The sequence below is a fragment of the Microtus ochrogaster genome, unplaced genomic scaffold (genome assembly GCF_000317375.1).
Source record: "Microtus ochrogaster isolate Prairie Vole_2 unplaced genomic scaffold, MicOch1.0 UNK18, whole genome shotgun sequence".
Taxonomy (NCBI): Eukaryota; Metazoa; Chordata; class Mammalia; order Rodentia; family Cricetidae; genus Microtus; species Microtus ochrogaster.
In genome coordinates this window covers 3,314,132-3,340,021 of record NW_004949116.1, presented here as the reverse complement: position 1 = coordinate 3,340,021, position 25,890 = coordinate 3,314,132, and the positions used below count along the sequence as shown (strand labels likewise).

Sequence of the window (25,890 nt, the reverse complement as noted above, 5' to 3'; positions counted from 1 at the left end):
GGCTGTGAAGACACTACTGTGGTCGTCGAAGTGGCCTAAGCCTGTGGTGTTCTGTTTGGCAGCTGACACAGGCATGCTCACTAGGTGCTTGCTTCCTCTCGTTCATTGTTTTGAGCCCATATACGTCATTCTCATCATGGGTCCTCCACAGGCTCAGGGACTTCTCACCATATGGGAACATGCACTGCTAGTTTTTAGACCAGCCAGGTGGGTGAGGAGACCTCAGCTCAAATATTCCCTGGCAGGCGCAGGATGGTGTCAGATGTATGAGTGGAGCCCAGCAAAGGGTGGGAGCCCAGCAGTAAGGGTGCCATGCCCACCTGTTCTCTGGCCTTAAAGCAGTCTGGTGATGCCCTCAGGCATAGGATAGGCAGCTGTATGCAGCCTAGGAGCAGGAACTGCATCCATGCTCCTAGATGCCAGCCTCCAAGTGAGGGAGTCACGGAAGTTTCTGTATCAGGATCTGCCCTGTGCGTGGATGCTGTGACGTGATGCAGGGTTGAGCTTTGGAGGCCCCTCCCACTTTCCTGTGTCCTTCCCTGCTATTCTGCTGGCTCAGCCCTGTCTTTGTCTACTTTGGTCACCATAACAAAATATCAAAGACTTGGTGGCTTATGAACAACAGGGATGTAAGCCTCACAGCTTGGGGCTGAGAGGCCAAGATCAAGGTGCTTGTTGATTTCCTGTCTGGTGAGAGCCTGGGCCTCATAGATGAAGCCTGTTTCATGACTCCTCACATAGCTGGAATGGAAGAGAGAGTTCTCTGGCTCCTTCATATGCCCCTCAATCACAGGGCTCCTGGATCACCTTTTAAGAGCCCCACCACCTTGGGGTCTCAACATATGGATATTGGGGAACACAAGTTCTGGGACCAGCACTGACTGTGGATAGTTTAGCCTCTTCATGGCCCAGGAAGCCAGAAGAGAGAGAAGTCCTTCTAACCTACCGGAAGTTGCATCACACAGGGAGCCAGAAGTGCAGGCTTTTGGTCACCTGGAGTCACTGAAAGGGGGTGATGTATTTATTTTGCTTATAAGGACCTTGGACAAGTAATCAACGGTCATTCAGTTATTTAGAATCAAGCAAACCTGCCAATAAACTCAACAAAGATGGGACTTTAATGCAACATGAGTGTTTACTGTGTAGCCGGCCAAAACGTCGGATTATAGGACCTCTACACATAGAAGCAGTGGCCGAACAAGCTCATGATTGACTCGGGCTGACTGAACCCGCTCTTTGCCTACCTTAGGGTAGTGGTAGGGCTTCACAGTGGGGTAGACAGAGCCTGTGTATGTCGGCAGCTCCATAACAGGAACCCGAGAGTCATTGATGGTAGCATAGGCGAGCCTCGTGCCATCTGGTGACCACCAATGCGCGATGTGGCTCTTCAAAATCTCCTCTGTGGGAAAATAAAGCAGAAATCGGTGAGTAGAAGCTGATGCTGGGGAGATGGGGCTGCAGGGGGCTGCAGGGGCTGCAGGGGGCTTCAAGAGCTGCAAGGGGCTACAGGGGCTGCGGGGAGCTGCAGGGGCCTATAGGGCTGCAGGGGGCTGCAAAGGACTACAGGGACTGCAGGGGGCTGCAGGGACCTACAGGGACTGCAGGGGGCTGCAGGGGGTTGCAGAAGGCTTCAGGGGACTGCAGGGCTGCAGTGGGCTACAGGGGCTGCAGAGGGCTGCAGGACTGCAGTAGGCCTCAGGGGTTGCTCCTGGGAGCTGGTCAGGGACAAGTGACACCTTGGGCCTGTGAGTCTACTTTCCCTTTAAGCTTTTTCATTTCGCTTTCCCTCATGGGGTTCAGAAGTGTCTGACACCACAGTGAAGCCTGACATGGTGAAGCAAAGTTCAACCAAACACACACTGGTTGCACGGAATTGGCTCTAGTATAAATTTGATCCCTGGGCCTAAGGAGTACTTTGTTTTTATTTTTTTTCCTTAACTGGGTAATCATTGGATTTAAATTATCTCATTCAACTTCCTATCTTTCCTTGATAATATTTGATGCATATTACAAAGCCCTATCTCTGCTAATGAGTGCTTTTGAGTTGGACTGTTATATAGCTGTAGATGTGTGTGTGTGTGTGTGTGTGTGTGTGTGTGTGTGTACAGGCACACGTGCATATGTGTGTGTGTACAGGCACACGTGCATATGCTGTGTTGTGTGTGGACACCAGTGCAGAACTTCACGTGTTCTTTAGATGCTTTTTGCCTTGTTTTTTTTGAGACAGGGTTTCTCACTGGCCTGGAGGTCACCAGGTAGGCCAGCTGGCCAGCAAACCCCAGGGCCCCTCCCATTTCCACCTCCCTGGGATTGTAAGCACAAGCCACTAGGCTTGTTGGTTTCTGTTTGTTTTGTTTCACTCTTTCTTTCTTTCTTTCTTTCTTTCTTTCTTTCTTTCTTTCTTTCTTTCTTTCTTTCTTTCTTTTTATTTATTTATTTTTTTGAGACAGAGTTTCACTAGTTAGCCCTGGCTGGCCTGAACTCACTATGTAGACTAGTCTGGCCTCTTCAAGGAGACTTCATAGAGTCTCACTGGCCTCTGCCCTGAATGCTGGTTTAAAGGTGTGCACCACCATGCCCAGCTACACTCAGATTTTTTTTTCTATATGGATTCTTAGGATTGAGCTCAGGTCCCTTTTACTGAGCCGACCCCCTAGACAGGCAGATCATCATATCAATATGATCTCACAAAGGACACCAGAGGAAACCAGTTGACGCTGTGGCGTGTTCATGAAGACAGGCTGGGGCGAGAGAAAGGAGAAAGGAAGCTATGGGGAGGTTCAGCCTTAGACAACAGGTGAATGTATAGGGAGACCTGTGTGGCCACACACCCTCTACTACAGAGGAGGAAGGAGGATGTGCCTCAGCCTTAAACCGTCTCAGTTTCACTGGGTGGCTATAAAGCAATGTGGACTCATCCCAGAGAGGATGGAGATGAAGATGGGAGTCCAATCAGAAGGGTCCAGTGTCTCTTCTAACACAGACATTTCTAGTCACCAGACTTAGAGAGAAATGAACTTGGCAGGGTTAGGGAGAAAAAAAATCCCCTTTCCCCAGTTGTTTTTCTTCTGGGATAAGGCCTTGCCTACATAGTTCGGATTGGTCTTAAACTGGTGACCCTCCTGGCTCCACCTCCCAAGTGCTGAGATGACGGAGCACCCCACCTCCCCTGGTGTCCTCTGTGTTGTTAACATATCTAGAGAAGATACTGTCCAAATATTACAGGCCAGAAGCTAGGAATCAGCAACCGCCAGGATCCTTGCTGGTACAGAAAGACTCAAAGTATTAAGAGGTCCGTCTAGATCGTCTTTAAAGTGATAACTCCCGCAATGGTACAGGTGGGGTCCACTGGCACCCCAACCTGCTCTTTGTTTCTGGAAGCTAAAGACACACAGAAGGGGGCAATTCATGTGTGTGCTCGTCCTGAGAACAGAGGAAGCTGAAATAGCTGGGAGCTACAGGCAAAGGCATGGAGGGGAAGATGCACGGGGAGGACTGGCCTGCACCGGTCTCAGGGCCTGCGGATGGAGAACAGACTGTGGGGGTGAAGTTTCAGGACACATTTCACAGCCCAGTCAGAGGACTCGTGAGTCTCTCTGAGAGCTGGCTGCATCTCAAGGGGCCTCTGATGGTGCAGTTTTTCTCTGCCTTCTCCTCCCTGGACTGATGACGGGAGTGAGGGTCATGCTGGAGGAATGTATGAACCTCACCAAAGATTGTTATCCTGTCACACACTTCCGCCCTGTCCTCCAGAGCACCTTCCCACAGGATTCTGCAGCCCATGCTGATTCCCTACTGCATGTGGCATAGCGCACCAGGGATCCCAGCCTTCTCTGGACTCTCAGACATGCAAACCTGTGCCAAGGTGACTTTTCCCATTCAGGTCAGCCTGGGCTTGAGCACAGACCCAGTCAGAGGGAGCTTAAGGGTTCAAGCCATAACCTGTCCCACTATTTTTAAGTCTCCATCTCTGAAATGAAAGTGCCCAGTGCAGCCTCTGACCCCTACTCCAGTTGTGTTGGCATCTCACAGTGCCTGTCCAGATCCCTAGGGCATTTCTAGTGTGCGTGAGGACACAGAGGTGCGTGAGAGAGAGAAGAGGGGGAGGAGGAGGAGGAGGAGGAGGAGGAGGAGGAGGAGGAAAACACAAGCCAGGCTTCAGAGCTTTTAATTTTCCGGGTCTTCAGCAGCAGAGGGAGTGACTTTGATGTGCAAGATTGGAACAAGGTGGTTCAAAAATGACTCTAGGCAGCATCACCTAGGTGCAGTGAGTATTGAGCCTCTGTAGATGCTCTCTGGGAAACACAGCCACCTAGACACAATGCGCTGCAGGGCCAGAAGGGAAGGGACCCATTTTGGCAGTCACTGTGGCCTAGCAGGGCAGAGCTGGGGCAGAAGAAGGAGGACTAGAGCCAGGGGAGGCTGCCGGGTATTTCACAGCTGGCTTCTGTTTCAAGATATCCACTAAAGAGCCAGCCCAGGCAAAGCCAGTAGAAAGCTGGCTGGCCACACAGAGACACTGCTGATGAAGAAACAAGTACAGTCACATCAAAGCCCTAGAAAGATGACACCCTTGCTCCTTCTGACTGAACCCAGAGTAACCTTCCTAGATCTTTGGGAGGACAACGTGCCAGTCTCATGCAAATCCTCTTCCCCTTTCTCCTCCATCCACTGTGCACATCTCACTTCCAGACCGGTCCTCAGCCTGGTAGGAATGGTACTTTAGCCTGAGCAGCACAGCCCAGGAGGGTCACACCCAGACAAAGACGACGGACTCTGTCAGTTCCATCACCAAGTGCCAGAAGGCAGTGAGGTCAAGCTCAGAGAGCATTAACGCCACGAAACAGTCCTAGTGTTGTGAGGAGGGTTAGTCTGCATAGTCCTGCTGAACTACAGGCAAAGGATGTTCTCTGCGGAAAGGACAGTCAGTTCTTTCTTTTGGCAGTTGCGTACCAAATGGTGAGCCCAGTGGCCTCCAATATAGTTTAAAGCTAGTGGCTATACAGAGAGTCCTAATTAAAATCATAGTCACAAAACAAAACAGGAAAGGGGTGTAGAGAGGAGGGGGTGATAACAGAGGTAGGAGAGAAAGGGGTGGTGGTGGTGGAAACACACAGAGTGCATTCTATAAATATATGAATTTGCTGGAGAACACATTTAATTAACAAAAATCATTTAAAAATTGGCAATTCACCCTTTTACTCACTCGGACTACTTAATGTGGGAATGCCCCGGTGATAGTAAAATGCATTGTCTCTGGAAAAAAAGGAAAGAGTACCTTTGGAGTTGTAGCAGCTGGGCCAGAGCCTGCAGGGCATGGGGTAAGAGTGACCCATGCCAGGGAGGGGGCGGGCCCATGTTGGTTGCTGTAAACTGCACCCCCAGCAAGAGTGGGATATCTCAAAAGATATTCTAGGGACGGAGAAATCAGTTAATACAGTGTGAAGCAGGAGACCTGGGTCTTGTCCCCAGGAAAGGTAAGTAAGTCTGGAATGGTAGCACATGCTTGTAATCCCCGGGCTGCAGAGATAGAAACAGGCAGCTCTCTGGGGCTCTAGGTTGGCCAGCCAATCAGTTTAGCCTGTTTAGTGACGAGGGGTCTCATCTCAGAAAAAAGGAGGGTGACATTTAAAAAAAAACAACACCAGAGTTTTTTCTCTGGCCTCCACATGCACACAGTCAGATGTGTAACACACACATATGCCCATGCACATCTGCACACAAGGAACACCTACACAAGGTGGGATTATCCTGCTACTTAAAATGCAGATTCCACGACACTAGGATGGCAGAGTTTACCGCTCCCTCTACCCTCTTGTCCTTTGGCACACTGGTCTTTGGTGGGTTTTGTTGGTTTTTCATGTTTCTGTGTTGTGGCTGCTCGTGTAAGCCACTAAGAGGGAAACATGGGGCAGGTGGAGCCCTGACAGCGTAGCATCTTCTGAATCTTCTGCAAACACTTTTCTCAGCATCCCTCACCCAATGAGGCATCTGCATAACTGGAGAAGCCAGATGTACTTTGGGAACAGAGACCTGAAGATAGGGGAAGAATCCCTGTTTCATCAAGAGGATCCCGTCCGTGAACCCTTTGCTTGGAACAAAATGAACAGCTCACATTTCTGAGCAAGAACAATACCTTGGGAAGCAGGAAGATCTGTTTTTCTCTCACTTTCCTTGCTCTGTTGGGGGCACAGTTTCAGTACACACACACACACACACACACACACACACGTTTGAGGACACCAGCTTTCTCTGTAAGATGCAGGAGGAGGCTAGGTCCAGCTCAGCTGGTGGAACACAGGCTGGTTTCTCTGTTGCTGACAAAACCATTTACAGTGCTGTTCATTTGTGCAGACTGCCTTCAGGGTGAGCCTAGTGGGAAAACATCCCATGGCTTAGGTGGCAGAGGTCAATGTTCTACAGGTTACTTGGAGGCCTCTGTTCTCGTGTGAGAACATGTGAGCAGTGAGAGGCAGCGTGCAAACTTGTGAGATGTGTGTGGTTGTGTGTGTGTGTGTGTGTGTGTGTGTGTGTGTGAGTGCTGTCTACCCACACAAGGACTGTGACTCACGGTGACTTGGGGATGGGGAGAACAGTGTCCCCTTTCCTACACAAGCTCCACAGGCGGCTTTGGTGCATATTCTGGGTCTGAGTGACTGACAGAGAAAGAAAGGAATCCTGACATTGTAATAAGAGTGAACCCGGGGACACCAGGCTGAGAGCAACAAGCTGAGCATGGGAAGACAAACTTGAAACTGCATGCAATCTCAATTCCATGTGGAATCTACGGAAGATACAGTGCTAGAAACAGAGACAAGGCAGTGACCAGCAGTGTCCTGGCTGTTTCTTTGTCAACAAAACATAAGCAAGCCTTATCTGGAAAGAGAAACCTCAACTGTAGGAATGCCTCCATCAGATGGTCAGTAGGCACCTCTGTAGTGCATCTTCCTGATCAGTGATTTATGGGGGAGATCAGTTCATTATAGATGTTTTCGTCCTTGGGCAGGTGGTTTGGGGTATGTAAAAAAGCAGGCTGAGCAAGTCACAGCAAACAAGCCAGTAAATCAGAGTTCCATGGTTCCTGCCCCCAGACTCCAGTCCTGACTTCCCTTCATGAAGGACTGTAAGCTGTAAGGTGAACTAAACCCCCTTCTCCCCCAAGTTGCTTTTGATCATGGTGCTCCCCACAGGACACGCATGACGTCACGTATTTGCTAACAAGATTGATTTAGTGGTTCTACAGGATGGGCTGTAAACACGTACATCCGTATGTACAGTTTTTACCTGTAAATCATAAAGCAATGCCACACAACACAGGACTCTATGGAGGCAAATATGCTATCTGATCAAGTGGGCACTGACATTGGGTCTGGCTGTATACAGCCGTGGCATCATACACGAAGTACACTTTCCAGTTTGGGGGAAAAACCTTAAATGGAGAAATAACAGGTTCCCTCAGAGCAGCATCACAGGTAGAACTGTGTCCCTAAAAGAAATGTGGAAGTTCTAATCCTACCTATGTGTGACCTCACTTGGAAACAGGGTCACTGCACAGTGGTCATTACATGTCAACTAGGGTGAGTTTTTGCTGGTGAGAAGGCCGTTAATCCAATATGGCTGGTGTCCTGAGGACTGGAGAGGTGACAGACAAGAGAAACATGCAGTGACAACAGACGCTGGAAGATATGTCTGAAAGCCTGTGTTAGCATTTCTGGTCAAAGACCGAGCATTCTGGCCAGGCAATGATGGCTCATGCCTTTAATCCCAGCACTCGGAAGGCAGAGGCAGGTAAATCTCTGTGAGTTTGAGGCCAGCCTGGTCTACAAAGAGCTAGTTCCAGGACAGGCATTATGATAGAGACAGTTTAGAAGTTAATAACAAGCACCATGGGAGCTGCCAATTCCAAGTGATACGGGAGTGATCAGAGCAGACCTGGGGGAAAACAGGAAACCAATGGAAATCAGGAAGGCAGAGTGGTGGGGTCTGGAAACTTACTCCCATCACTCCCACCAACTATACTTCTGAATAACAAAATCCATGAGTTATAGGTATATGGAGAGAAAAACCATCTACCAGCCCTTAAAGGCCAGGTGTACCGTTCTGTGTCTAGGCCCGGTACAGAGGACAAGGTGTGACAACCATTGCCTCTTTCCTGCTTCCTGCTGGCTGCAGTGTAGACAAGGGTGTGATACTGTGGTTTGGGCCTCAGAGGCCCCTAAGGTGGGAACCATCTGGGGATCAGGCTTTTCACTGGCCAGCTGGCTCTCCAGCAGGTACCATCCAGAACTGGACAGCTACCGCTAATTCCCAATGGAAGACAAGGCTGCCCGCTAACATCCCATCAAAGTCCACAGGTGACCTGACCCAGGTACAGTGTGTGCTCTTCTCTATCTGGCCAGCTCTGTGCAGAGGGCACTCACCACTAAGGGACACAGAAGGCAAACTGTACAGACCTGGTGGACAGCTGTTTGGGGACCACAGTCAGCTCAGATGGGAGGGACTGATACCAGGACCCAAACCAATGGGCAGGAGGAAAGGTCCCTCACAGCGGCGAGGATGTGCAGTCCTCTTGGCAGCTGGGTGCAGGGGTCCCTGACTCACAGACCCACCATTCAAGTTCAGCTGGAAGGAAGTCTGAAGGTGGTTCAGAGTGCCATAGATATGAAATAGAAATGGAAACAGGGAAGTCTGGGGACCTTTCTGGAAACAATCCTAGCAAGTGTCCCACAGGGACCCTTAATGCGCCCCTCAGATGGTCTCTCCAAGCCCACAGGTCCTGTCTGCTGGGGCAAAGCAAAGTGAGGCCGAGAGGCCAAGGACTGTTCCTGTCTCAGAAGACAGAAGAAACCTATCTGCTCCTAAATCCTCTAGCATGTGCTCTCTCTCTGACCCTGTGGGCTGGGTCATAGAAGGTAGGCCTGCACACTTACAGCCCCTCCCTCTGCAGCAGAGCCATTTCTAAATAGTTGGAAGTCAGGCAGCCACTACGACAGACAGGGCACACCCTGGCTTTTTGTACGCTTTGTGAGCACAGGAGAGAGGAGCGGCCCACTCTGCCATGCTCAGCCCAATTCAAAGATGTCCCTGTCCAAGGTCATCCCAGAGCAATTTCAATGACAAATGTTTGGTGTAGGAAATATGAAGCTAAGGAGACACCTGGGCCAGGTGTTCCTGGGTTGCCCTCAGTGCTTGGGCTTTCCTTGACTCTTCATTCTTCATCTTTATCTAGAGGGCACTTGAGGGAGTTTCCTGAAGCCATGGCTCTGATGCCTTCGATTCATGGACCTTGTATTCAGATGGATAAAGGACTGCCACGCACACATCCCTTTCTTTGTTCACCCCACCACTGCCTCACACATAGTAAAGCTTTCATTCACGCATGCATGTGGCATCTAGCCATCTGTGCACTTGGTGACAACCTAACACAGCAGACACCCTGAGAATGATGTAACAGCCAGGAGGCGGGGGAGGCAGGAGGATCAGGGGTTCAGAGACATTCTTGGGGACGGTGACTTGGAGAGCAGAGGTATTATTTTGAAGTCCTATATGAGTACTGTGTTGGCTGATTGGTTCTGGCTGTTCCCTGAGAAACTAGAGTATAGGTTTTAGTTCAAGGTCACATGTAACATGGAGGTCCCAGCTAGAACTCAGAAGAGGGAAGCTGGGGACTGTTGGAGCTGGAACTGAAAGACTCAGGGCAGGCAGGGAGGAGTGGGGGCGAGGCAGCCTTTGGCCTCTGGCTGCAGACCTGTGGGTGACCCCATCGCCCACTCTGAGCTGGGTGAGGTGGACAAGTCACTTCAGGAAGAGGCTCCGCACCTACTTGAGGCTCGTATTGGAAGGCGGCATAGAGCCTCCCTCTTGTCCTCCTTGCCACACTGCATGTTGAGAGCGGATGTGAAGAAGCCATTAGAGCACAAGAGGGTCCTCACTGGGGGAGCTAATCAAGAGATAATCAAACGTGTGAGGAGATTAGCTAAGAGAGGATCAGAGTGTGCTGTGTGTGGCCTGCAGGCTCGGGTGGAGAGGGAAGCGGCGCGCCCTGCCCAGGACATTGGAAAAGAAACCGCCAAAGGTTCACACTGCTCAGGAGGAAGTGGGTGGAGTTTCACTGATCTCACCAGGGCCACAGCCGACTTCTTCACTGATTTTCTAAAAATAATTTTTATTACATTTACTTATACATTTGGGTGTGTATCCTGCCTGAATTTGTGCATGGGTACATGTCCCAGAAAATGTGTGGAAGTCAGATGACAACTTACAGGAGTCGGTCCTCTCATCAGGCTTGGTGGAAAGTGCTTTTCCTGGCTGAGCCATTTGGCCCTAGTGTTGCCCATTTGTATGTCATGTATTAGGAGGTATCTCCTTTGCAATAGCACAATGCAAGCAAGCCACTGCAGCTCAAGTGCTCACACCACGTTCCCTTCTGATGGTGGCAGCGGTGGCAGTGGCAGTGGGGGCAGAAGCGGTTCCTCCTCCTCAGTGGGGCCTGTACATCCAGGGAGGTAGGATTGACACAAGGAGGAGACTGAAGAAAGTCCAGGATGCTTCCCTCCAACATCCCCAACCTCCAAACCCCTCTCCTAACCTCAGGCAGAAGCCTAATTCTGGGCACCTTTGTTTTCCTTCCTTTCTTATCAAAAATTATAGGCTAAACACTGTGTGTGCATGTGTGCGTGCGTGTGTGCATGCAGCTCTTTTACTGACTAAAAGCAGTAAGAACCAATAGCACTGAGCTCCCGGTAAACACAGACTGGACCAATTGCTGGATGAGAGAGACCTCCCAAAAAGAGCGATCACGGCAGTGGGCACTGTTAGTTCCTGTGCTCCAGAACATTGAAAGCAGAGAGTCTCAGTAACAGCCTGTGACTTGTGGGGTGCCAGTGGGAAGCCCTGGGGTCAGAACCGTTCCTCCATTTCCTTTTCTCCCCTTTCTTCCAGCACACCAGTTCCCACCTACACAATCAGAGCCCATGGCTGTTTGGCCTCTGGGAACTTCAGGGTCTTAACTCTCCTACCTGTGAGCTCCTTTTGAGGCCAGGCAGTCAGGCAGCCAGGCAGCTGGAGGTGGCTGGCATCTATTCCCAGGATGGACCAAGACTTGGTAAATTATTCCTGAACTATGTCCAGTTTCCAGCAGAATGTTCCTTGCATATAATACTCTATCTTTGACGTGACTGTAGTTACTGGTAGAGATTGGTTTAGCGTCTCAGGTAAAATGGACTGTCAACTCTGTAATGAGTTTTCCTTTTCCTGCCATTAAAATTTTCTTCCTGGTGTTTTCCCAAAGCTGCCAATTCTCTTAATATGCACCAGAAAGTTAAAAGAGACAGGCTCTCAGATGGGAACTTCAGTCCCAGGGACTCAGCTACCAGGCACAGTTTGTGTTTACCAAGGGTTTCTTATAAGGGCAGGCTTTCATTTTCATCCTCTTATGAAAGACATATTTGATACAAAGCAAAATGATTGCCTTCAATTATAGGTATTATTTCCCTTACCATTTGGCTCAGGCCTAAACACAATATCCATATCACACCCCTCCCCTCAAGGCTCAGGGATCTTTGCAGACAAGTGGGTAAGAAGACTGTAAAAGCCAGAAGCAGTGGACAACGTCAAGGATGTAACACTTTCTGGACACAGTGGAGTAGCTGCACACACGATCTCACAATGGTGTGACCACACGCACAAAACTTGTGCAAGCTCAAGTCAGACAAAATCCCAGAAAGGAGGGGGTTGGTGGGGATGAAGTCCTGCCCCCTAGTCAAGAAGCCATTGGTATTTGATAGCTGCTTGGGAGAGTCAGTTTTTCTTTCTTAAAATTTTTCACTTGTTTTACATCCCAACTGCACGCTCCCCTTCCTCCTCTCCTCCCATTCCCTCCCCCCACCTCCTCTCTGCCTCCACTCCCCCATCCACTTCTCTGTTTCTGTTCAGAAAGAGGCAGGCCTTCCGTGGGTGTCAACAAAGCATGGCATGTCAAGTTGAGGTAAGATTAAGCTCCTTCCTTTGATTTAAGGATGGGCCAAGCAACCCAGTAGGGGAATAGGTTCCCCAAAGCCAGCTCAACTGTTAGGGACAGGCTTGATCCCACTGTTAGGAGTCCCACAATAGATCAAGGCACACAACTGTCATATGTATGTAGAAGGCCTAGAAGGCCCAGGTTGGTCCCATGCAGACTCCCATGTTGGTGCAGATTCTGTGAGCTCCTATAAGCCCAGGTTAGTGGTTTCTGTGGGTTTCCTTGTAATAACCTTGAACCTTACCCCCCTCTGCTCACATACTCCTTCCTCCCTCTCTTCTGGAGTTTTCCCAGAGCTTGGTCCAGGCTTGGCTGTGGATCTCTGCATTTGTTTCCACCAGTTACTGGAGGAAGACTCTCTGATACAATTAGGGTGGTCACCAGTCTGATTCCAGGAGAAGGCCAGAGCAGGCACCCTCTCCACTACTGCTAGGAGTCTTAGTGGGTCATCCTTGTGAATTCCTGGGGCTTTCCCTGGCACCAGCTTTCTCTCTAACCCTGAAATGGCCCTCCCTATCAAGACGTCTCTTTTCTTACTCTCCCTCTCTCTATTCCACCCCCAACCTACCCAACCTGCTCCCTCATGTTCCCATTTCCCCTACCTCCCACACTCCTCCAGTTTACTAAAAACATCTCTTCTATTTCCCCTTCCCAGGGAAATCCGTGCATCCCTCTTTGGTTCTCCTTGTTAGCTAGACCCTCTGGGCTGTGGACTGTAGTCTGGTTATCCTTCACTTTACAGCTGATCCCCACTTAGGAGTGAGGACATACTATGTGCTCATACTCATTTGTCTTTCTGGGTCTGGGTTACCTCATTCAGGATGTTTTTTTTTTTTTCTGGTTCCATCCATTTGCTTTCAAATTTAATGATGTCATTTTATTTATTTTATAGCTGAGTAGTGCTCCATTGTGTAAAGGTACCACATTCTCTCTATCCATTCTTTGGTTGAAGATATCTAGGTTGTTTCCAGGTTCTGGCTATTATGAATAACGCTACTATGAACATAGTTGAGGAAATATTCTGGTGTCATGCTTGAGCATCCTTTGGGTTTATGCCCAAGATTGGTATAGCTGGGTCTTGAGGTAGCTTGATTCCCAGTTTTCTGTGAAACCACCATATCGATTTCCAAAGGGCTGGAGAAGTTTGCACTCCTACTAGCACTAGAGGAGTCTTTCCTTGACACCACAACCTCTCCAGCATAAGCTGTCCTCAGTGTTTTTTTATCTTAGCCATTCTGACAAGTGTAAGATGGAATCTCATAGTCATTTTAATTTGCATTTCCCCGATGGCTAAGAATGTTGAACAATTCTTTAAGTATATCTGAGTCATTTGAGATTCTTTTGTTGAGAATTCTCTGTTTAAATCTGTACTCCATTTTTAAATTGGATTATTTGGTATTTTGATGTCTAGTTTCTTGAGCTCTTTATATATTTTAGAAATCAGCTCTCTGTTAGATATGGGGTTGGTGAAGATCTTTTCCCATTCTGTAGGCTACCATTTTGTCTTATTAACAGTGTCCTTTGCTTCACAGATGCTTTTCAGTTCATGAGGTTCCATTTATTAATTATTTTTTTTTACTCTTAACCACTGAGCCATCTCTCCAGTCCTGATAACAGTATTTCCATTTATTAATTCTTGATCTCAGTGTCTGTGTTACTGGTGTTCTACTTAGGAAGTGGTCTCCCGTGCCCGTGCATTGAAGGCTACTTCCCACTTTCTCTTCTCTCAGGTTCAGTGTAACTGGATTCATGATGAGGTCTTTGATCCACTTGGACTTGAGTTTTGTGCAGAGTGATAGATATGGATCTATGTGCATTCTTCTACATGACGGCATCCAGTTATGACAGCACCATTTGTTGAAGATGCTTTCTTTTTTCCATTGTATAATTTTGACTACTTGGAGGTGTGTGGATTTATGTCATGGTCTTTGAATCAATTCCATTGATCCACCTGCCTGATTTTATTCAATTCCTACTGTTTCTTCTTACTATAGCTCTTTAGTAGATCTTGAAATCAAGGATGGTGATACCTCTGAAAGTGCCTTTATTGTACAGGATTTTTTTTTTTAGATATTCTGGATTTTTGCTTTTCCATATGAAGTTGAGTGTTGTCCTTCCAAGATTTATGAAGAATTGTGCTGGAATTTTGATGGGGACTGCATTAAATCTGCAGACTGCTTTTGGTAAGATTGCCATTTTTGCAACATTAATTCTACCAATTCATGAGCATGGGATATCTTTCCATCTTCTGATATCTTCTCCAATTTCTTTCTTCAAAAACCTAAAGTTTTTAATCATACAGGTCTTTCACTAGTTTGAGTTATCCCAAGATATTTTATGTTATTTGTAGTCATTGTAAAGGGTATTGTTTCCTTGATTCCTTTCTTAGCCAGTTTGTCATTTGTAGATAGGAGGGCTACTGATTTTCTGAGTTAATTTTGTGTCCAGCCACATCACTGAAGGTGTTTATAGATATAGAAGCTCCCTGGTAGAATTTTTGGGGTCACTTTTGTATAGTATCATATTATCTGTAAATAACATAAGTTTGACTTCTTCCTTTCCAATTTGTATCCCCTTCATCTCCTTTTGCTGTCTTATTGCTCTAGCTAGAACTCTGAGTACTATATTGAACAGATATGGAGAGTGTGGACAGCCTTGTCTTATTCCTGATTTTGAGTCAGTTTTCTTTAGTGATGTGACCTCTGGTAGGTTGATCAGACTCCAGGGCAGGCCCATACCCAAAGTAGTTGGCCAACACAAACTGTACTCAATGGGCTTGAAGTGAGGGGTTGGGTGGATTTTAGTAGAGTTGGGGGTGGCAAATATGGTCTATGAAATTCTCAAAGATCTAACAAAACATTATATAAGAATTAAGAATAAGACTGCTTTTCTGAAGAACTGAAGAAAGGATCATCTACTACATACTTTCAAAGACAACCTAATTCCGCAGCATTTTCCCTAATCAGACCGGTGTTCCGTATAATTATTTCCTAATATCAGTGAAAACACAATACGTACCAGACAGGAAATTAGGTTTCAAGGTTTATTAAAGAAAAGGTTAATTAGCTATAAATTATGAATGGCTCTTGGGTGGTTCCTGTGCCCCGCAGAATTGGCTCATGACTTACTTCTGGTTCCAATGGTGAAAGAACAAGAGTCTTCTCATTGTCCTCAGACTGGTGTGAGGATTCCAAGTGAACGGGGACCTATGCAGTAGCAGGAGCATTGGTGTCATCCACAGACCCAGGATGTTCCCTCACTGTGGAATGCGAATGGGAACCAGCAAAGCAAAGCACACCCTGGGCTCAGCTCAGCTCTTCTCAACTGTCTAGTCTCCGTTCTCTGCCCTCCTCTCTGTTTCCTGGGGTCACATGGTGGACAGTGTGTTACACTCAAGAGAATGAAGTTCTGGTTCCAAATGGGCACATTAGAATTAATCTACTCTAAGCCAAGACTGTATCCCTAGGCTAGGTAACCTAGTACAAATTCAAGCTATACTCATGATGGTGACATCAAACAGGAGCTGACAAAGTCCTTATCAACTGTAGTATTCCTTCGACAATGACAACAGTGGCTGTCTCTACCATCCGAGGAAGGCAATTACATGGGCCTAATGTTAGGATAATGCTGGTGACTTCTCTAGGCATGAGGTGACAGTGGATCAGTGTCACAAGCAAAGCCAGTGTCCCCTCTAACCGTGAAGTGACAGTGGATCAGGGTCATAGACACACCCAGTAACCTTCCTAAGAGTGAGGTAGAGAGACGATCAGTATCACAGCCACGACCAGTGTTCTCTCTCACAGTGAAGTCACAGTGGACCAGTGTCACAGGCTCATTCAATGTCCTCTTGAAGGGTGAAGTGGACAGTGTCAGGGTCATAGGCATAGCTTCATTCATTACATGATGTTATATTCTCTAACTGCATAGTCCCATACAATACCCATCCATCACCACTTCTAACTCCAGCATCCTGATCTGAGTTCCACACAGCTACTTAGAACACAGTGACAGTGAGTGATCTTGAGTCTGGACAGGACTGGGAGCAGGGATGTGGGTGCATCTGCTAAGAATCTGGCCATTTGTGGAAGGCATGCTCTGCAGGACACCCCTCAGCTCCTTTGCTGACTGTCTCTCTGTATCCGAGTGATGTCCTGGAGAGATTCCTCCCCAGCTAGAGGGCAAATGGCCACACCATGCAGGGTGTTCTGTGAATGATTCCAGCTGAGCTAAACTGAGAAGCATCATCTGAGGTAAACTGAGGGCCACAGCTGTTTTTGGTCTTTCCTTTGTCTCCAGTACAGCATGGGCACAACCTGATTTGTCTCCATGTCCACAACAGCATCTCACCCCCAGAACCTTCTAGCTTTCTAGACCCAGCCTTCACCATCTGCGTTCAGAACTGGCCATAACTGAGAAGTACCTGTTACAAATGAAGCCTTTAAAAGTGCTTTGCAAACAGCAAGGGCTCAGTAACCAGTTTCAAACAAACAGAAGCATGGACAGAGCTGGGGAAGGTTTTACAGCGCTCTGATGAACTGCAGTGCCAGCTGCTTCCTGCAGAGGGTGGGGAATGCACCCAGGATAGAAAGCTCACACTGAGCTGCGCATGGTGGCCTGGTGCACACCTTTAATCCCAGGACTCAAGAGGCAGAAGCAGGTGGATCTCTGAGTTCGAGGGCAGCCTGGTTACAGAGTGAGTTCCAGGACAGCCAGGGATATACAAAGAAACTCTGTCTCGAAAAACAAGGCAAAAAAGCAGAAGCAGCAGCTAACCAACCTGTACCTGTCCAGGAGTTCCCAGCTCAATCGTGTCCCCTCTGTTTCTCCCCCAAATGTTGAAATTCTAGAACCTTCTCTGGCTTCTACAAAGCACGGTGGGGAGATGGAGATGGACTTTCCCCTTAGATGGAGTGCACAGGGCAGACAGGACAGGAATGTGACGGTGCTGATAGGCAGTTTCTGTGTAGGGGCTCAAAGTGTCTCTGCAGCTTTCGGCAAGGCAAGGTTGCCATTGTGATCCCTGATCCCTCTTCCAGCAGGTCTGTTCCAAGAACACTTGCAAATCGATGACTGGAGCCATCAGGGGTAAGTGATGCAGAAACCACGAGATCCTGCAAAGCTAGGGAACAACTTTAAGTGACATCTGTCCAGTTTCATGGGACTCATGCCTGAGTTGGGAAGGGCTGACAGGGTCTGGTTTTCGCTCCGTCCTGTGGAGTCATTTCCAAGGTAAAGACAGAATATCGAGTTGTATTTTAGAAGGTCAAGTGTTTATCTGGCTCTTTGAATAAACCTTCTGTTTGTTTTGTGATGGTTGGCAAAAATTGTCAACTTATTTTTCTAGTGGAAGCAACAGCCAGAGTGAATTCTCCTTTGCTTAACTCTAAATAGCACAGAGGATCCTAAACCTGAACCATGGCGTGAAGCGTTTGCCCCCAGCATACTCTGGCTAAGAGACGGAAGTAATTCTGGCTGCCAGAAGTACTGTATGAACAAATCACCCCAGGAGAAAAGTTTGCAGCACGCTACCTCTCTCAGGGACCACTGAGGCAGAATGGAACAGTTAAGCTTGGGTGGGGTGGGGAGGCGAGGGGATCTCACAGTGGAGAAACTTGGCCACTAAGCCCCCCAACTTACTAGCCTACCAAGAAAGTCAGGGTAGGGAGATGCTGTGTCTCTCCCTCTCCCAACCTGGAGTTGCTCTTCTCACATGGGAAGGCTTTAATGTTCTCATCAACAGACCAGAGAGGACACTGGGGACTTTGTGGAAAGTGCCAAATCTTATTAATGTTTTTGGAACTTAGGTCCAAGGCAGAACGATTATTCCACTTAGTCATTTCCCTTCTCTCCCGCCTAAAACTCTAGAACATTCTCTAGTTACCTTTGAAAACTCTTACATATGCCAGGCTTGTTTTTTGCCTGAGCATCCTTCTTTCTCTGTTTAAATGCCGCATAAACCCGTCTAGCCTCAGCTTGGAATCAAACACTGCATGGCTGTGTCCTTTTAGCCTCATTGCAATCTAATGAGATGGGAAGGGCGGTGTGCTCAAGTCAAGCACAAGTGTTTTCCTACTATAGCAGTGAGTGAGCATTTGTAAGACGCAGGCATTTGGCAATACTATCAGAACCCTTTGAGTGACCTGGGGATGGGCGCAGGGAGTTGGCAGCTTGCTTAGTATCTGGCTATGTGAAGTCCTGACCCAGAGTCCCTTGTGGAATCCATTCAACCATGGCACAGTGATGATGGAGATTTCTAGTAGGAGGAGCCTGAGCCAGTCACCCCCAATCACAGGACAGGGATGGGCAGAGCTTGCTAGGTCTTTTGCTTTCTGCTTGTGTGCAAATAAGAATGCAATTCCCCTGCTGACCTGTGAGTGTGGCTCAGCACAGGAGAACCTATCTGCCTGGCGAGTTTCGGCTTTGCAGATTGTCAATTTTAATGAGGCAAGAGACAGACCCAAATAGAGTGGAGTCAGTGAGGTGGAGTTAGGCTCGCCCTACAGGACTCAGCTGTTGCTACAACGGCCTGTACAGCCCTCCTTCCACCCAAGCACCCTTCGAAATCTGGGTCCAAGAAAAATTGCAAAGTACATAAATAACATGCCTGATAGCTCTGTACTTGGAAAATAAATGGCCTCCTTCTAAATATGGAAAATCTTATTTATTCTTGCTTGCATCTGCTGCCTTCTCCTGCCACTAAATACGTTATCCAAGGTGCCGGGAGCAGAATTTAATGGGGGGTTAAAAAAGAAATCAGAGAACATTAAGCCAGAAGGCAAATGCAGCTTTTACCTAGCAAGGCTTGAAGTCGCTCATGCTAATCAGTACTGTGTTATTTGCATATTACACAGCGCTAGCAAGGCTCATTATCATCAGAGATCAGCAATTCTCACAAATCAGCTCCCCAGAGCGCTTAGCCTCCTCCGCGCATGCCTAAGGCAACCACCAGGCGGCAGCATCCTTATTTTGCATTCCTTCGCTGAGGTTGTTTAGGTTTTCTTACAGAATTTTCGCCTTCCAGGCCAACCCTGCTGTGCAACAAATCCAAGGACACTTAGGAGTGCCTTAATTGGTAGCCTCTTTTCCTGTTAAGGCACTGGCAGGGGTGGGGAAGTTGGACAGGCACTCTTCTCCCTGACCGGAGACACTTTGAATGAGAATTTCCCTGGAACAACGCCTGCCTACCGGGCTGACGTGTGTGGCTTGGTCTGCATCCTCTTGCTTGTTTGAGACAGGGCCCCATGTAGCCCAGGATGGCCTCCAAGTAATTATGCAGCAGAGAATGGCTTTGAGCTTCCGATCCTCTACCTCCCAAGTGCTGGGATGATTACAGCACTGTACCGGGTTCGGTGCAGAGAATCCACTAGGACTTCCTAGCTGAGCCACCTCCCAGTTCCATATTCTCAGATGTCTATGTATCACCAGGGAGAATCAGGGACCTGGGGACGGCCAGGGAAGAGCCAGTCACCCACTAAACATGGCGAAGTGGCTGTGCTGCACCACGAGACAGGGTCTCTATCCTCCTCCTCCACAGGGAGGTAACTTGAAATTCCAGGGATGCCAAAAGCAAGAGCGACAGTGACCCCCTCACATGAGACCTGCCAAGGTCTCTTCAAAGCAGATACCAGATCCACTGAATCCCACACACCCCTCCCTTCCTTATGCCTGCGGGGATCTCGGGGCATACAGACAGCTGTTGTTTTCTATGAGAAGTGAAGGCAGCGGGGAAGCCCGTCTGCAGATGGCTGGGTCCAGCAGACCAAGGGGCCTATCACACGCTCTCCCGTTCTCCTCTAGGCTCCATTTGTCCCACATGGTGTGTTTTCCAGACTCAGCTTCACACTCCCATGAAGCAGACAGAGCAGGTGTGAAAATCTCTGGAAGGGACACAGTAAATTCGCACCTACCGAACCCTAGAGTCAAGTCAGCAAGATTCATGTGAAGTCCCAGAACTGGAGCCCTCAGTAGGATCTATCCCACTTTCCACCTGGACGGCTCCAGGGGGCTGCCCGCTGCAGCTGGCGGTTGCCCCCATCCCATGCATCTCTGCCTTATTCTTTCCTAAGGTGCACGGTCGTCCAAAATGGCAGGCTCTGCCCTCTGAACACTGTCAAAGCTCAGCTTGGCTGTGGAGTGAGGGGCTGAGGGGCTCTGACACACTGAGTATCCTGCTGGAGCAGAGGTCAAGCCTTAGGGTTGCCCCTGTGCCCCTAAGCCCCCGTGTCCCTAAGCCCGAGTACCCTCTCCAGAGCTCCCAAATGCCAGGGCCTGAATAGAACTAGCGAGAATCTGTGACTATGTGGACAGACTGGGACACCCAGCAGCTCCTGCTGGAGGAAGCAAACCTTGCTTAACACAGCTGTCAGATCCCCAAGATGGGGCGATATGGGGACAACCACTTTTTTTTTTTTTAAAGCAAAGTTCCCTTTTAAGTCTCTGTATTAGGAGACACTTGTGTTGGATCACACTTCCCAGGGTCCAGACCTGAAGTCATAATAAAAGACAAACACAGGAAGAGTCTGGAAAACATGTCCTGATCATACCTTGATTGAAGGAATTATGGAATAATTAAAAAATCTTTTGGCAGACTACCTCTTGGATTAATGGATGGATGGTTGCCTGGTTTTCTAATTTCCATTCTACAGTCTCAAGTCAGGATATATCATTTTCTCCAAAGTGTCTATGCATTGGGGATGCATGCCATGCAGTCAGGGTGTGGCAGAATGCCATCTTGCTACATAAACTTCATAACTACAGATGGGGGTGCTGTAGAACCACCGTCTTCCATGGTAGGAATGGCAGCCAACAGCTGTAGCTCTGGAGATGACAAATGCCTGAGTGACAGACAGAGGTTGATATATGTGGTTTGTCTTGCTTCCTAGTTGGGCTGACTGCCCACTGTCATTGACGGAAGGGTCCATGGATTCTCTTTTCTTTCCTTCCTCCTCCCTGTTCACCAAGTACCCATGTTGTTGAGCCCCACTGGCTAACCAGAAACTTGGAATCACGCAGAGACTTGAAACATAATTGAGAATGAGAGCCACAGTAAATGCCTCTAGCATCTCCAGGGATGCATCTTGTTACCTGAATTTCTAACCCTTACATGGCTGAGATACAGGAAACCTGCAGGGGTGGGGCACACAGTGGTGGACAGGGTGTCACATTTAATGGATGCCCTGTGTTTGGGAAAGGGGGGGGTCAAAAGTATGGTTCTGAGTAGATCCATAGAGACACGGTCCAGGTGAGTAGAGGCATGGTACTAGAACCCCATTCAGGGTGGCACAGAGTCCCAGACCTTCGTGGAGCAACACCTACCAGAAATGACGTCTGGTAACATCTATTTAAAATTCTAACCCCTTTCAGGCTTGGTACCCACAGAGCTATCTGCTTTTCTTTTAATGAACTGATTGCCTGTGTATTTATTTCTTCAGAAAGAGAGGGTAGGTCCTTCCTAAAGGGAGCAGGTCAGCAGGTGACCTGTAGGACCTAGGGAGGCAGGATTCTGCACCTGGCTGCTCAGTACCTCTTCGGAAAACCATGTACCTTGTGCATGGCCCAGGTCTACCATCTCAGAGTTCCCTTCTGTCTCCAGAGCCTCCAGAGATATTCAGTAGAACTAGAGATGGCTGAACACTTTCTTCTAAAACCAAGAGGCATGAGCAAAGACCTCCATCACTATACAGTGTGTCCCTGACACTATTAGACAAGGAAAGCAGTAGGATTGGGAACTTAGAGTCATAGAGTCCACCACAGTGAAGCGTCTACAATGAGAAAAAGAAAGAACAGCTAAAGAAGCAAAGGAAGAGTGAACAGAATAATTAAGGCTAGAGTCCAGCTCATCAGCCTCCAGGCAGCAGATGTGTCTTGGGTAGATTTTAAATTTTACCACGCTACCCCAAGGTGCAGATGTGTCTGTCTTATTCCCAAAACCCATGCATAATTTAAAAGCCTTAAAACTATAAACATTGAACACACATCATTTACCCAATGCTCTTGAGATTGAGTAATTAATTGTCAGCAAGCTTTCTTAAGCCGAAAGGGGACTTCATCCTGTGTGCCCTCAGATTTCTCTTCTTTCACAAATTCAAACAAACCATCTATTTAGGTTGAGTTAAAATGATCGGCAATCTTTCTAAAACACTTGACGTCTGTCTTGGCCTGCATCAAATGTAGGCACAGCCTTGATTTTCAGAACCGGAGGCTGGCAGTCACCCCATTCATGTGCCACACAGCAGCTGCTGAGGCGGTGTCCTGCTTGTCTTCGCGGATGATGCAGATTTGTCTTTCTGGCAGTTGGAAGGATGATGCTTGCTATGTCCCACCCACTGTATTATAGTTGCAAAGGAAGACGCTCACACGAGGTGTGCGAGGCATTTACACATCTTCTCCCAGAAGAGTTAATGAAAGCTGAAGATCTGGCTTGCCCCGGGGCCATTATCCCTGACTCTTGACAAAGAAAGCGGGTTTGCAACAGGATACTATCAACCTTACCCCTCCTCATCCCCCAACATCTTTCTGCTGTTTGTCTGGGTGGCCCAGTAGGGAATGAGCCACCTCCAACTTCAGGCCTCTACACTATTGGTGAACTGGGAGAGCAATGCAAGCCTCTTACTACGTCCCCCATATTTTCTACCTTCAGAACAACATCTCAGCCAGCTAGTCCCTGGATTCCTGCAGACGTTGTACTCCGAGCCTGGCTCTCTCTAACTGTCCCATTGATTTTGAGATTCTGTAACTTCTCTCCAGTAACTCCATCTTCTGTCTGGGTCTCTATATTGGGTGTCCATTGTTTTCATGAATGAACACTGGCTGTGGTGGATTCTTCAGTGAATGCTATCATTTGATTTAAAACGCCCTCTCACTGGTTCATAGTTTGAACTCCTGGCTCCTATCTCATTGTGCTGTCTTAAAGACAGGCCCTTAGTAGGGTCTACATGGAGGTGGTAGATTAATAGGGATGGGCCTTTGAAGGATATCACCACATTCTGGTTCTGGCATAGCTCCCTCTGCTTCCTGGTGAAGCACAGTACATAGGTTCTTTGTCGAATGCTCTGACTGCCATAAAATGGAGTTGCCCAGCCTTTCCCCATTATGATGGCTTCAAATTGCTATGAAAGCACAAACCAAATAAACCTTGCTTCTCCCAAGGCGTTCCTGTCAGGTGTATGGTCACAGCAATGTAAAAGCAACTGACACTGACAATTTAAAACTAGGGCGGCGGGGGGTTGCTGCTGGGACTAAATAGCACAGCGTGTTTCTTCAGCCTTTGCAGGTGACTCCCAGGAGGAGCTACAAAGAGTGTGGAGACACAGTCCAGAGGAGCTCTGGCACCCTGGAAGCATAGTCTACTGATTGCACAGGATGTTCAGAAGATCAGTGTCTGATGGAAACACAGACAGGAAAGACCATTGGAGAAGCTTCAGATGGAAAAAGGGGACCCAAGTGGGAGGCTATTTTTATTGTGTGATGGCAAAAACTCTGGTTATGCCTGACTGTATCCTGAAAGCTTGAGTGAGGCTGGATTTAAAAGTCACTGAGAAATTAATTTTTCAGGGAAATTTCAAGGTAGAATAATATTTGGCATGATTATTACTGCTTCCTTTAGCAAGATACATAGTGATAATCCCAACAAAACATGGAGTAGAATGATTTGAGAATGAACCAGGGAAAGAATGTGTTTAATGCAGACAAAGCAATCATCAAGCGTAGGCAAAATGGCAATGCATGTCTGTGCTGGCTAGTTTTATGTCAACTTGACACAAGGTAGAGTCCTAAGGGAAGAGGGAGTCTCAGTTGAGAAAATGCCTTGATATGATTGGGCTGTAGGCAGGCCTATAGGACATTTACTTATAGCAAGTGATGGGGGAGAGCCATCTCTGGGTTGGTGGTCCTGGGGTTCTATAAGAAAGCAGGCTGAGAAAGCCACAGAGAGCAAACCAGTAAGCGACACTCCTCCATGGCCTCTGCATCCAAGTTCCTGCCTTGCTTGAGTTCCTGTCTGCAGGGAGCCGGACAGGATCGCCATTACAAGATGGCACCGACATCCTGTCTTGTTGGAAATAAACAACTCCATATTTGGCTATGCCTTTGGGAGCTGCGTGTCCCCGCTTCCCACATGCGCATGGTTTAGAGTCCTTGGGCCTATCCTGACGCAGTCTGGTGTCAGCTGGTGGTGGCAACCAACCACAGGGCGACCCGTGTGCCTACTCCCTATATAAGTAGCTGCTTTAGTGCTCTCAGGCCCCCCTCGCTTCCTGCTTTCCCTCAACCAAGGGCACTCCTTTAAAGCGTGATCTGAGAAGAATCCTTGTGTGGTGGTTGTTCTTTCTCGCTGGTCGAAAAGTTCGCTGCAGCTGGTGCCGGAAACCTGGGAACTTCGGTCGCCAGGCGAGGGGCCGAAGAGGATTCAGAACTCAACAGGCGGAGTGGTGATGTCGGTAAGACTTTCCAAGTATGCTGATTGCAGTCAGGGTGTGCACCAAATAATCCTCAAGGTAAAGATTGGGGATCCGCAACAAAAAGCGGGTTTTCTGCTCTCGCCGGTAGAAGGGAGAGTGGAGGTAATAGAGCTGCGACCAAAGCAGATGGTTTAAAGTATAGCCACGACCAAAGTGGAAGGTTTAAAATGAAACTAAAAGGAAGAATGGGATTTTAGAATGGGCGCTTCAACATCACACCTGATTTTTCTGGCTCTTAACGAGCTGTTACGGAGTGCTTTGGAGAGGTTTTTGACTGAAGGTGACACAGTTGCACCTTGGTTTGCCGTCTCTGGCAATCTTAATGTGTCATCCTGGGATAGGCTTGGTAGAGATCTGGATTTTGCCGCTGAACAAAGTATGCTAAGGAAGGGAATTATATTCTTGTGGTTCAAGTTACCGAGGCCTCCGGAGTTTGTAGAATGTGAACAGCTGTGGCTCCAAGGCCAAGCAGCACTGAGGGTCTGCAAAGCTGCAAACACGGGACCTGCCTTGAGGACCGACAAGGCTAAAATGCTAGGCCACTTCCAGCGTGGGCCTCAGGGCATGGTAAGGCTCACCAGCTTAAATGGTCAGGCCCAGCCGCTCTGCTCAGCCACACCTCCAAGCAAGGCTGAGCGCATGTTTTTATGGTTAAACAACTTTGTATTTAGGCCCAAAAGGGGTATTGCTAAGTTTCGAGGCAGATATTTGCCTAATTTTAAAAATATAGACATAATGGGTGTCCCTCAATGCTGGGGAGACTCTCACTCAGGTCTCGGGATGGTGCCCCCCCCCATGGCTTGCCAAAGGCCGTCCTTGCTGAGGTCGCTTGCGCACACGGCTTTGGTTGGCGGGCGGGGGTGGGGGGGGAGTTCGACCCCTAGTGACCGGGAGAAAGAATTTTTGATAAAAGGGGCCACAGCCCAATGGTCCAGGAGGGTCATTATTTCCAAAAATCCAATGGTGGTGGCAGGAGGACAACTCCCTGCCTCTCCGGACCACTCCCAAGGTCGTAATCTGCTAGTTCCTAAAACAATAGTACCTGTAGGGGGAAACTCCCTGTTTCTCAAGATTATTCTCAAGAATATATTCTTGGTCTGGCTTTCTCTTGGGCTAGTTCCTAAAACAGTGATAATCGCAATGGGGAGGCTCCTTGTTTCTCTGGATTGTTATCAGGATTGCAGTCTGGTTTTGTCTTCGGCTAGTTCCTGGTGTAGGGTCGCTGAACAGGCTAGTCCTAGATTTTTGGTTCTTCTCTTCCTGCTGAGAGAGTCTGGTTTGTTCAGGTTTTTCAATACGATGTGTGATCCAAAGGTGACTGTCGGTTTACACTTCCAGCAATGGAGTTTTTTCCCTACCCACATTTTCTTAAGCATAAATTGTTAGCAATAATTTTTAATCTTGGTCATTTTT

The 25,890-nt window shown here is 48.1% G+C and overlaps 1 protein-coding gene across 4 annotated transcripts in view; it reads right to left on the bottom strand.

The window, feature by feature from the left end:
* Dpp6 (dipeptidyl peptidase like 6) overlaps positions 1-25,890 on the bottom strand; it is an 880,940-nt gene that overhangs the window by 86,791 nt on the left and 768,259 nt on the right. For all 4 annotated transcript variants that reach the window (XM_026789414.1, XM_013353878.2, XM_026789413.1 and 1 more), the window contains exon 9: positions 1,245-1,399. In XM_026789414.1, the coding sequence (XP_026645215.1) occupies positions 1,245-1,399 (155 nt within the window). The remainder of the gene's footprint in view (positions 1-1,244; positions 1,400-25,890) is intronic.